Here is a 14,102-nt window from a genome sequence, read left to right as displayed (position 1 = left end):
AGCTTAAAACTCTGTTGGTGTGTGTTTAGGCACAGGAGACAGCTAATACAGATGTAGGTTTTAAAAAAAAAACAAACTGAAACCTAATGCCGTTTGCCAGTTCCGTAGCTCTGCTATGTTATGCACAGATATGAAGCAAGCATATACAGGTTCTTACTAAGCATGTCTTGCCATTAGAGGACCAAAAACAGAGTGCTAATTCAGTAGCGCTGCTTCTATCAGCTCTATAGCAAAAACAAAGAATGCAGACTTGTATCAGGAACACTTAATACCCCACAATAAAGCCTTAAATACTATAACTATGCATTACTAGCACAGAGGCAGATTAAATACAAGGCTGAAAAAGGGCGCTGCAACATTACATTCGACGTATGCTACAAGGGTCGACTGGGAAACAAAACCAGAAATGCAATTAGTACAGTTTATGCCCCGGCACTACAGTTGTGTTTAGTCCATTAACAGTACTCAACATAACAATACAACAGAGAGCTATTTGCAGTTTCCAAAAAAGATCCAAATAAGTTCTAACAATGTTCATAACAAAAATGGTACATTGAGCTGATAGCGTTTTCTGCATCAGTATTTATCCCGAATTACCACAGGCACATTTTAGTGAAAATAAACTTCATCTTACAAGGATTGAAGGCATTAGAACAATAGTCCAGAACTTACCTGGTGAGCACAATAGCCATGAGGAACATACAGTTTGAGGAGTGTGGAGGAAATAAATAGGTGAAATTCAAAGATGGCACTTCATGCAGCAGGAAGCCAATAACTCCTAGGGCAGGATGTGATAGGTGTAGAGGGGGGAAGGACTACACCAACCGAGTAGCTGCTGATTTGTGATTTTATTACAAAAAGACAGCCAGTTAGACCGCCCCTTCTTCTTCCCTCACCATAGACCAAATTATTCTTCAAATGCCCAGTTAAAGAATAAAACTTTCATTATCAGATAAATAAGACATGCCTGTATGAGAGACTCATATCTTTAAGTATTCTCAACAGCTGGAAAACATATAGTTTACAATTCAAGCAAAGTAGTAGCCTTGCCACCTTCAAGGTAAACCTAGATAACTGGATGGACAGCTACAAATTCTCCATCAGTCTCTCATGTGTTGTCCTCATTTAGGCTGGAGGGGACTTCTGAATTGGGGTCATTGGCTAGGCTTGTAATTTTCTGCAGAACAATTACTTAATATTTACCTATGAATATATAAGAAAATAGATTTTTTTTACTGAGCCTTTTTCTTCATTAGATTGCTCTGACCATCATTCAGCCAGTTAGACCACCCCTTCTTCCCTCACCATAGACCAATTTATTCCTCAGACCAGGTGCCCCTATCAGGTCAGTGGACAGCTGAGAGCAGGATGATACCCTAATTGCTCCCAGACTGGGAGCTGACTCCAGTGGTGACATCATTCTTATTTTGCATGGACTGTTTTACTTGCCTTTACTATAACTGATTTATAGCAGCCTAGAAATTTCTATGATTCCAGCAATTGACTCATGCGCTTCCACGCATCTGTCATCCTCAACTACAATGCATGATACTGTGCTTTCTGTATGCTTTCCCTTGACCCTTGCTGCAAAAGTGCTGAAAATCCCAGTCCCTGATAGATCCCAGTACTGGTAGCAGACATAGCTGAGTCCCTCAATCCAGGAGGAGTGAGCTAGCACTGCTCATTCAGTCCCATCCTTTCAAGTCAGTTCTTTTGATACTTAGGCCAAAACCTGATGCTAAGTCACACAAGTCATAATCTGGGCTCTACCTCTAGAAGAAAAGTATGTTACAAATGTTCAACAATCACTATAAATGTCTCCTTATGTCATTTCTATAAAACAATAAAACATTCTCTGTAAAAACTGTCAGTTAATTCAAGACAAAGGATTGATTCTCATTAATTTTGTCTTCTTTTTCAGGTAAAGGGAAGTCTGGGAATGAATATTGTGAGCTCTCTAACGGCAAGTTCTGTGGCTATTCTATATTGCATTGATGCAGTGATTAGTTACTCTGAGTACTACAGCTGTGATAACTACAGTTCTCCTGAAAATGATTACTGCATGCAGCTACAGATTGCAACAGATGTAAGTAATAGATATACATAAAAGCAGAGAAACTGGTAAAAGTATCCCAGGAATGGAGAGGGCTGGGAAAAGAGCCCAAGATTAAATAGCAGAAATGTATTTAATTTCCCCTTGTTTGACTGCATTCTCATCAGCCTTCACCAGCAGTGCTTCTGAGATCCTTGACATGCCCTCCTTTTTAACTTCAATCTCTCTGCTTAACCTGTGATTTATTAATATCCTTGTAACTGCATTTTCATAAATAATTTAAAATTATAATTTTATCTGGAATATCATACTATTCTAAAATATTCCAATACTGATTATAACATATATTACCATGTGCCTTTTTTAATGCCACATGAAATCAAGTCCTTCCTTTTGGATTTGTGCAAGTTCATCTATTACTTCCATAACTATAAGCAACATAGTTCTACTACCTCTTTCATCCCATAAACTTTATCACCAATTATATCTTTTATGACTCTATTAAACCTTATTTGAAAAATCATCAAGACTATTTTGTAATCCACATGACATATTGCTATGGGTCTCCAGTTAGGTAACAGTTTCTTATTTCCCTTCTGTTAAATACATTTTCTACACATTTCTCTTGATTTTATGCTCTGATTCACTCACTCACATAGTTTATGAAAACATTTCAGTTCTTCTTTGCTGATTTTTCTATAAAATGTGTAATCAATACCATCTTCCCCTGGCACAAACTCAATCATACTTCTCTTTATGCATTTTCAATAATAAACTGTCTTTATCGAAAACTAGCCCATACTGCTGCATGATCAGAAAACCCACTAAATAAAGTCTTGCTATTAGCTTCCTTTAATCTCTCTGAGAATACAAAAAAATCAATGTCCACCTTTATTTTCATATGAATATATCTTCTTGTCCTGTATTTAGCCAAAATTGTGAAAAACATTCTTTATATACTTTCAAGTTTTCTCACTTTTTATCTGTTCTTCCCCTAGCATCACAATTAATGTCTCCCAAAATGATTATAGTCATGTTAACATTCAAATATTTTTTTAAATTCTTGTAAAAGTTATGTTTTGTAATGTCTGTTATATGTACTCAGACTAACATATATTGCATTATCTGTCCTTTAATATAATAATCTAATATCACTAACCTTCTCAGATAAATAATAATAACTTAATATATTGTAATATACTTTACCTTACAAAATATTATTCCAGAACATGTCATGACCCATAGAGCTTATGATTTTCTCTCCCCATACCTACTTTGACTGTTATCTTTGCTTTATTTTATTAAGATGTGCATCTAATAAGTATATCATGTCATATGTTAACTGTTTACTCCATAGCACACCTTCTGCTTTCATTTCTTATAGTATATACTTTAAGAAAAAAGACAAAAAACGTATCATTTACCATTTTTATTAGACTATCTTTCAAGTCTTTTTTTCTTTTTCTAATTAAATTTCCATTAGTATAATTCTGCTTGATTTTTAGAAATGTTTGTTTGTCTTTTCGGCTTTTCCTGGTTAGGGGTCGCTACAGCGGAACTCCGGTCCGCTAATAATTAGCAGTTGATTTTTATGGTGCCGAGTTGCCAGCCTGATGCCGACCTTCAGTGAAGGCATGCCCATTCACGCATGTCTTTTGGAGGCCACTAGACTGCGGGGAGGACATGCAGACTCCACACAGAAGGCACTCCAGCTGAGAATTGATTAGGAGAGCCTCTTGCTGTGAGGCAACAATGCTACCTCTGTACCACTGCGGCTTTTTAGAAATGTTATCCTTAAAACCAGCCAATCTTTATCATTTTCACCTTCATCTACAGAAACATCTCCCCTCTCCCAGTCTCACGTCATAGTGCCCAGGTAATAGTTTCTCATCAGTTAACTCAGCTTGCACTGTTCCATATTTCCTTTCCTAACATTTCAACATTTTTATTCTGTTTAACACAGTCATACCACCAATGTTCATTACATTTGCAATACCTGCAATATGATTTGCAATTATAGCTCTATGGCCTACCTGTCAACACATATTACATCTCCTTTTTATGCATTCACTAATCAGATGAACTTCTGCAGCACAAAAACACATTTCATAATGTCCAAAATAATTAAGATTATTCAGCTGTACTAAACATAATTACACATTGAATATGCTTTGCGATATTTTCATTTTCTTGCAATGTTGCAAATATTTCCTGTCCCCTATCCACATGTTTCTTTCATCACATAATTTGTCCATAGTGCGCACAGAAAGACATACAGATAGAATATAGTCATTAATGCTCTCTCATAGTGTAGACAGAAAGACATATAGATAGACTATAGTCATTAATGCTCTCTCATTATAGGTCATTAGACCTAAAATAGACTGTTAGTCTCTTTTAACAGTGGAGTAACTGCTTAAAACAAATATTCATTCCAAGGATACTCTTATTTTTTTGAGTCAATTGTTGATCAGTTCAAATACCTAACAGGTCACATTACTGCTGATTTGTAGATTGAATAAAGGAGTGAATTTGTGATCTATTTAATCTTAATGGCTCAATTATTGTGTTCCAAATATCATACCTGCCAAAAGCCGAGACATTTTTATGAAGAAATCATTAGTGTCTTTTCTGCTTAGTATTCAGTTCTGTCTCTATAGCAGTCGCCACCATTGCAAATGCTCTCTTTATAGGTACATCCTCTTCCCCTTCCTGTGTACATTTGGGCATTGGTGTTTGCAGTTCACCTTTACACTGCACAGCAATCAAGTCACATCATTCTCCACAGTGTTTCTGGAAACCTTGTCTCTTCACTATTCCTGGACCTATCCAAGGCATTCAGTACCATATCCCATCAGACTCTTCTACATAGATTATCATCTGTAAGCCTAGCAACACCTTCCTCTCTTAATTCAATGATTACTCTTCTAATAGATTACAGTTTGTCAAATGGCAAAAAGATCAATCTCCATTCCTGCCCATCTCTGTCGTTGTTCCACAATACTCAGTTCTAGGCTCCATACTTTTCACTATTTGTATTAATTATCTACACACAGCCACCAAAACTGCTGCAGTCATTCAGTATGCAGATGACACCACACTCATCTTAACCAGTAAATCCCAACCAAAACTTCAGTAAAGAACCCAAAAGCATTTTTCTTGACTGAGTCCTGGTTCAATCAAAGACATCTCCTGCTAAATGCTAAAAAAAGCTCTTCTTCACTCCAAACTCCCTCGTCTCTTTTAAAATTAACTTCACCACCACTTCAGCAAACAAAACTCATATTGAACTTGTCAAAAACATAAAAGTACTTGACATCAAAGAGATGGTCACCTAAAGCTTGATATCCATATACCACAAGCTATCAAGAAAAAAAAACATCAGAAACATGTCCCTTTGTACTATAGCAGTCACTTTTTTGCTGAAGTGTTAAAAACATAGTTGATACATTTCTTACGCTCTCACTACTATATGCTGCAACCATCTTTACCAAACTCCAGAATTCTCTCCTAACCAAATGGAACATGATATAACATGATAGCTAGATTTACAGCAAACCATAATGCAAAATCACATTACTGCCTTAGAACAACTTTAATGGCAAGAGCTCCCACACTTTGTCTGTATAACTCAGTTGGTAACTGTTCATAAAATTATTAATAAACCCCAAAACAGCTCTGAATTACTAAACATAATCAGAACTTACTCTCCAAGCAGACCTCTCCACTCCAAGGATAAGGAATTGTTATAAAAAAAACAAAAGCCATAACTGTGCTGGTCGGTCATTATTAAAATTATGTTTCCAAAATTTGGAATGATGTCCCTAGGTCAATTAGACTACAAAACTTACCTACACAGATTGAAAACAACACTTCATTACCTCACTGCTCTGCTCGTACTTTTCCTGGTTGACATCCTTATGACATGTGCTCTTTACCACTCCTTCTATGAAGTTAACTACTATCTGCATATCTCTAAGTCCACCCAATCAGTGAAATAAGCATATGGAAAGTTCTATGAATGTGTCACTACACTTCTCTCCTCCCTTTTATCTCTCACCATTTCTTCACTTATCCTAATGTCCTTATTCTATGTTACCTGTTTTATCCCTCTAAGAGCTCACCTTCCTTTAAACCGCAACTCAATTGCCTTTACTGAATCTTTTAGAATTAATTTTGCACAACCACCTCAATTGTATTTATAACTAATGCAAATATGAAGAGAAGGGAAACTCTCCAAAACACAAGAATAATTGCTGGTACGTGCTTAAAAACACACCAGAATTGATTTCCAGTGGAAAACCAGATTCAGGGATTGGTAAATCAGAGAGTTGAATCCTTGTCTACTAGTAAAATAATGAGGTTTTTGGAAACCAACTCTTAATAGAATATGATTATTCCATGCCCTAAGCTACAATGTCTGCTCTGGAAGAGTTTGAAGAGCTAGAAGTATGTTTCTACCATTTCTTACCTTCATTTCTACTGTTACCTTGGCTTGTGCTAGTTTCTTGCCATTGATATTGTTGGAAAAGACTAAGTTTGTATTTGCTATAACATATCAAAGGTATCATAGCATGTATCCTATGGAAAAGACTGTGTTAATTCTAAATTACTTGTTTGCTTCATGACCTACCAGTTTCTGTTAACATTAGCATATTTAAAAAAAGCACTCTAAAGCAATACATATGTAGATGCTATGAGTTATCATCCAAATTGTGTAAAATAAAATGTCATAAGAGGACAGGCCATTAGAGTATCTAAGCTTATGTTTGATTATATATTGTTTCACAGAAAACCAGAAATGTTGAAAATAATGATTGTGGGAAGGGGTTTTAAATTTTCTGTTGTAGAACAATTTTTTTCAGAGGTAGTGGTAAACTACAATACCAAGTATACTCCAGTTGTGAAAAAGAAAGGGATCCAACCGCAATCACAGAACAGAAAGCATCAGGGCGTTGAAAATGTATTCATAGATAAGTATTCAGTGCATACACCATTAATTAAACAAACCACTCAAAATAACTGGAAAATTCTGCAGCATGGAATTGAAGTGATTATAAAAGTAGGGCAAACACTGAAATTTGTGTATAAGAGGAACACACATTTTAAAACATGGTTTGAAAACAGTAAATTTCTATTAAGCACTAGTAAAGCAAATGATACATCAGGGAACTCACTATATTCCTGCTAAATCTCTAAATTTAGCAACACCATCTCCTCACAAGTAAAAATGACCAACAGACTCCCAGGCTATAAAATACATCTCAAATAATACCATACCCAGTCCTGATCATGTTCACATTCATCACAGGCTGAGACCTCTGTTGAAAGCATAAAAGTATCCCTGTTTTCCCACCTGTACTTGAATACATACACTCCTATCAACTTTCCCTCCTACACTTAATCAATACACCTTCTTCACCACTATTCATGCCCCTCTTCATATCCTTCTTAAAAATATTTCTCATCTTTCCTTACTTAAACACTACTTTGCATCTTTCTCTTTCTCTAACAGCACCCATCCATCACTCTATCCCTTACATACATTCCCTATATACTAAAGTTATATACATTCCAGATACACTAATTTGCCATAGGCAGCCTAGACAGAACTAACCCTATACCCTGCTCTATCACTCATATATTATTACCACTATACTCCTGTACAATATTAATATTTCCCCTCCTACACAGTTTTATAACCTGGACTTTTTACAGATCTATATAATACTAATATGGGTTCATAGGTAGGTACTAGGCTATCAGCCCTAGGGCCTATACAAGCCTAGCCATAGCAATTCCCTGGCTATTGCTTTCCACAAATATTTACTTTCCTGGACCCCTGTCTAGCAGGGCTACTGATGTGAACCCCGGGGTGAATTTCCTATCTCCCATCCAATCGTCAAGGTTCCTCTTGAAGAGGGCCATTGAGGCACTCTACCTGACATGTATGGACAGCCTATTCCAGAGTATTGGGAGTGTCTGGGTCAGGAACCTATCCCTCCAGCATGTTCTATTCATCGTGATGACAAGGTTAAGATCCCTGGAGCATGTGGCTCAGAGGGATTGTAATTTCTTTATTTGTAGCATGTCCAACAAATCTGGGTTTGACATGGCCTTGTATGTTAGGCAGAGATCGCCTCTGAGTGGGCGATATGCAACAGAGTATAGCTGAAGTTTCTTTAGATGGTCAGCATAAGGTACTTACCAAACAGGCCATTGTATTCTATGATGGGTCTAATGAGGGATGAGTGCAGAGGGACAATGACCTCCTTTTTTCTGGGTGAAAAGCCCTTAGTGATGATGTGTGCCACATAGAAGGATTTTCTAACTGTTGTGGCTATGTGATTATCAAAGGTGAGACCACTATCCACCTGTGTCCATAGGTCTACATCACAATTTGGGTGTTTAGTGTACTGCCAACTATGTGGTAGTTCACAGGTACGTGGTTTTTCCCAAAGGGGACAACTATACATTTTGTGACATTTTAGCTTGAGCCCATGGCTCTGGCACCAGGCATCTGTTTCGTTAAGGCCCTTTTGTAATATATCCACATCATTTGAGGATTCAATAATGGTTCCCAGCTTGCAGTCATCTGTGAACTTTGTAAGCCAGAGTCCCTTAGTGTTGGCCTGTACTTCAGAGAAGTAGATGCCAAACAAGAGTGGTCCCAGGACAGAACCCTGCCATACATCCACTTGTCACTTGTCTGGAGCTGGATTTGGAGTTGGATACTTTTACAGTGTGTGTTCTGTCAGTAATCCAGTTTGCAACCCATTGAGTGATGTAGGGATTAATGCCCAGCTTAGTAAGTTTATCTATGGTTCCAGAGGCGGGGATAGTGTCAAAAACCTTGGTAAGGTCCAAGTAGGCTGTGTGAACCACCTTACCCTCATCCACGGCTCTGGAGACTGATATCGAAGAAGTCGATCAGGTTCAGGAGGCAAGATCAGCCCTTCATGAACCCAAACTGGATAGGGTCCAGTGTCTAAAGGTTGCCAATGTCTTTGTTTATAAGTTCCATGATAATACATTCCATGGCCATTCAAATCAGGCTCATCAGATTGATGGGACGGTAGTTCCTGGGATCCAAAGTGGATCCCTCCTTGTGAAGTGGGATGACTGTAGCTGTGGGCACAAAGTCCGAGGTGAGGCTATGATTAAACATGACACATAGGTGAGGTGCCAGTTCATTTTGTAGTTCATGCAGTACACAGCCCGGGATGGCGTCTGGTCCCATGGATGTTGTATTCTTGGCTTTGGAGACTGTGTTTTTTACCTGAGTGGCCGTGATTACCAATATTTGGCATTCTTTCGGTATTGAGATGGGCCCTTTAGGGGATGAGAGGGTAGTGAAGTTGGCACTGAATCTATCTGCCAGGATATTGGCAATATCTTTGGGATCAGTATATCTAGTGCCATTCTGCTGTAGCTCAGAGAAAATCTGAGTATTACCATTTAGATTCCTGACAAAGCTATAGAATGCCTTGTGGTTGTCTTTGGGATCTTTGGCAATTTTGTTTTCATAACTAGCTATGGAAGATTTTATGAGGGTTCACAGCTTTCTACTGAGGCTGGTGAGACAATTTTTTTGAATCCTGGGTTCTTCCTCTTTTCTGTAACAGTTTCTTCCTTCTGTTGTACAGCTTGGTTATGGCAGGTGACCAGCAGATTGGCTTCCTTTTTTTATTGGACAGCATCTTGGTTCTATTTGGGATGGCTCGGTCCATGCATGAGGGAATGTGCTGGTACACCACCTTAGTGTAAGATTCAGCAGTTGAACTTCCAGTTCCCATCTGCATGGGTGTCATGAAGTTTGTCACTTCTGACTTGAGAAGCATGAAGTTGGCTTTGGAGAAGTTTTTAACGGAGGTTTCCTTAAAGGGGGTTGGGGTGGGGGTGGGATGTGGATGTCAAGGGTGATTAGCTTATGGTCCGATCTGACCAACGAGGGGGTGACCACCGGTGTGGAGCATTGATCTCCCATGTTGGTAATGACCAGGTCTAGAATATTGGTACCCCTGGTGGGACTATGAATTAATTGCTCTACGGTGTTAGAATTTATGAATTCCAAGATCCATTGAGCATAGGTGTTTGTACAGGAGTAGTTTTCCCAGTTAATGGCAGAGTAGTTGAAATCACCCAGTATTAGGGTGTTTGGTTGTATGTTAATATTTTCCAGCATGTTTAGAAAGGTGTAATGAGAATCTTGGGACATGGTTGTGCATCTGTAGCAAGCTACACTTTGTATTACAGTCTTAGCTAGTGTTAGTTGCACCTGGAGAATTTCAGATGTATTGTGTTGGGCAACCAGCCTGCAGGTGTGAATATCCTTGGTGAATATGGACACTACTCTGCCTTTAGTGTTTTGGTCCTGGTTAGGTGGCTGAAAAGTGTGGTATGAATTGTAGCCTGCAGGGGTGCTCTCTGGAGCTTTGAACCAGGTCTCAGTTACTGCAAAGATATCTCCCCTTCTACATAATTGTATTACTTACTTCTCAAGAATATTTACAAATCTTTCTGTACTGAAATGCTTTCCCTTTTACATTATAAATCCATTTGCTTCTTGCAAGATTTTAGAACAACCAGAACTGACTTACACATATTTATGTAAATACTTTACTGCATATTCCTGTTATGTAAATATGTTATTTTCCTGAGAAATGTAACTACTGTTTCTCTGAGAATTATCTGAAATTCATTTGATAATATAAATGTACTTTGATGAAGCATTTCATGCAGGGCCTCTGCTGAAAAGAGGCTCTATTCAGTCAAAGACAAAGAAATAATAAACACATATTTAATATTTCCAAAAATGTTTTTCACTTTGAATAATTACATGCCGAGGTGGGAAATGAACCTAGCCTTCCACAGTACATAATGGCATGCAAGTGACCTAGCTCTGGTCTCAGATATTTCTGAACATTATAGTACTTCATTACATTTTCTTCTTTTTTTATTTTTACACTGCACTGTTCATTATCTGTTGCCTCTTTTTATTATATGTTTTAAGTTCTTTGAAAAAAAAAGAACTATTATGTTTTATATTGTTAGGCAGAATATTTATTTTCCTAGTTACTGTATGCATAGTACCTGCTAATGAAGTACACGTTCAGGAAGGCACAACATAAAAACAATGTGAACACGTACCTTTCGCAGTAAGAGAAGATAAGGGAATGACATTAATTTTGAACTGTTCCTCACAAGTTAACTTTAAATATTACGTTGCTAAGAAACAGTTCTATTTAGGTAAAGGAAATGGTTTTACATATTTTAAGACGTGTGTTTTTCTCACTGAGTTGTAAATGGAGTCTGCTGAGGCAGCACTGGGAAGTGTTAAGGCTATGTTTTATCATCTGTTTCCTCTCTCAGTTCCATTCATGCCATTCAGCACATCAGGCAATGAGCATTCTCCAGTCACTCATTGTTTCTACAGCAGTTACAGTTTTACAGGGTCAGGTTTCTAGCCCGGCATCCAATTATGCCATTTGGCACATCAGCCAATAAGCATTATCCAGTCATTCATTGTTTCTCTAGCGGTTATAATTTTACAGGGTCAGGTTGCTAGCCTGGCATCTAACCCTCCCCCCCAAGTTTGCACATGGGGTTGGGCACACCATACTCACATGCACTCATACTTATGGCCAGTTTAGTGTGGCTAATCAACCTAATAGATGTCTTCAGAATATGGGAGGAAACTTACATAAACACAGGGAGGGTATGCAGACTCTACACAGAAGCCACCGCAGTCAGGAATCAAACTGGGGAACCTCTTGCTATGAGGTGACAATGCTATCCACTGAGCGACTGTGCCACCCATATCATCTGTTTTACTAGACTGAATTTTGCTGTTTTCAGTGCTGGAAGTTTTAGACATGCTGCAGTTCCTTGTATGCCACTTTTCCATGCTTGTACACTGCATTTAGATTCATATTTCCATGTTGTTGCCTCCTATCCAGAATTAAGGACTTCAGTCTATGACAAACTCAAGTAGAACACCAACAGACATATGAGTAGATGTTCTCTATATTGTGGAGAACAAGCCAATGAAGTGTTTATAGTAAAAATAGTGGACCGGATTGGTAGTCAACTCATTCTGATGACAGAAATCAACCTCTTCTCTGTGACAAGTCATGTATCCAGTTTGTTGCGTTGTTGGTGCTTGAGGTAGTGTTGCCTGTACCACTTAAAATGAGTGGAGAGAACACCTGCTTATGTTGGCACTGAGGTCCGTAGCATGCAAACTCTGTATTATACAGTAGAATTTGCATGGCTTTAAAGTCAGATTTTCTATTGAAGTTAAGTTTGTAGGCATATTACAATCTATTTTAGCCACCTGTACAGTGTTTAAATTGGCCAGACTCCTATGCTCAAGAAGAAGCAAAGTTCTACTATTCTCCATTTTTCCTACAGTGTTTGACCCTACAGTGTGCCATTTTGTTTAATTACAGAAGACCTTTCCTGCTCTTACCTTGGTCAATTGGCATTAGATATTTGAATATATTTGCCAGTCACTACCTATAAATGCCCAGAAGTGTAATCATTATATAACTGTACTTTTTGATAAGCATCAGTGATAAAAAAGGACTATGCAACATCTGGCAGTCAAATGTGAATGTAAATTTTTTTAAGATTCCCACCAAGCACTTATTAAGTCTGAATTCCATATCTTATTGGAACATTTAATATTTTTCTACTTTTGGGTAGTTAATTAATTAGCTTTTATTTTTATTAATTGTATATAGCTTATGATTGGTTTTCTGGTTCATGTGTTTTATTATAAAAGCTGGCTAAGCTTATTGTTTTTACTAAGCACTGATGAAGGGACTTGTTCCTGAAAGCTTTGTATATTAAAAGTTGTATTTACTATATCTCTATTCTTGTGAGTCCGGTTTTCTACGAGTTAGTTGCTTTTTGTTACTGCTGACTACATTTGTGTAGCTTTCTGTCTCTTTTGAGTGTCTTTACATATTTTGGAGTGTAAGCGTTTTCTAATTATAGCAACAGAAAAAAGGTAAGATGAGCTACCAAGGCATTATATGCTGTAGTACAGTTTAACAAGTAATAAAGGTTTCACACATAATTCACCTTGCAGTACTGTCTTGGCTTTATGATTCCAGACTGCTTTCACTTTCTTTGTTATAAAGAACTATTAGTATTAAAAGACCTTTTAAATGTATGTGACTACCACCCATTCCAGTCTGTATTTTGCACTTTGACCTTCTGCTTTCTAGTTTGTCCCAAAATGCATCATGGGTGGCATGCTCTACAGATGTCGATGAAGGCCACACTGCTTCACTGCATTTGGTAATGTTGCATACCAACTGGCATTAGACTAAGGGAAGGACATGTGTCATCTCAAAACCATATAAAGTATGTGGCTTACAGAAGAAAATAGAACTAAAGATCTAAAAACATACTCTTGTATAAACCTTTAACAAGATCTGTGTTTATCTTTCTAATTTTACAGTTAACTGTGAAATGCATCAAAGGCATACTTGTGTTTTTCGCTGTCCTTGAACTCTGCATTGCCATTTCGCTAGCCGCCTTTGGTTGTAAGGCCACCTGTTGCACATACAGCAGCCCATCACAGGTAATAACTACAGACATATGTCTTAATTTCCTGGTAATATTGTCTTCCGTCATGATCAATCATCTCAGTGCAGATTAATAATGATCTGCCTCAAATACTGAGGGTTTAGCTATGCCTCTTACACCTCAAAGTACCCTTCAGATTAAAAATAATCAGAATAGAGTCAGTTCCAGAGAAAACATTTCCAATTCAGTTAGCACTTTATGTAGGGCCAGTAATAAAAAGCAAGTTTCCCAGATTCTGTTTCTTTCAAACTGATGAAGGTATATGACAGAACGAAACAGAGTTGTGACCACTTTTTTTCTGCAGTTGAATTTAAACATGAGGTTGTGGTAACATTTCCTGACATACCTCTCAACCTCTTAGACCAAGAAATCTGGGCAAAGCCATAAAGAATGGGAGGACAAAGGCCCCCAAAATAGGGACACACATTAAATATTGCTCTTAGAAACTTAC

The 14,102-nt window shown here is 37.7% G+C and overlaps 1 protein-coding gene across 2 annotated transcripts in view; it reads left to right on the top strand.

The window, feature by feature from the left end:
• Positions 1-14,102, top strand: part of LOC122811878 (membrane-spanning 4-domains subfamily A member 4D-like) — a 323,823-nt gene that overhangs the window by 275,254 nt on the left and 34,467 nt on the right. The window contains exons 5-6 of one of the 2 annotated variants that reach the window (XM_044084014.1): positions 1,922-2,086; positions 13,524-13,646. In XM_044084014.1, coding sequence (XP_043939949.1) covers positions 1,922-2,086; positions 13,524-13,646 — 288 coding nt within the window. The remainder of the gene's footprint in view (positions 1-1,921; positions 2,087-13,523; positions 13,647-14,102) is intronic. The other variant, XM_044084015.1, reaches the window with a different exon arrangement.

Source organism: Protopterus annectens, chromosome 9.part0 (assembly GCF_019279795.1).
Source record: "Protopterus annectens isolate FY-2018-M chromosome 9.part0, PAN1.0, whole genome shotgun sequence".
NCBI classification, from domain to species: domain Eukaryota; kingdom Metazoa; phylum Chordata; order Ceratodontiformes; family Protopteridae; genus Protopterus; species Protopterus annectens.
This window is presented reverse-complemented; position numbering and strand designations above follow the sequence as displayed.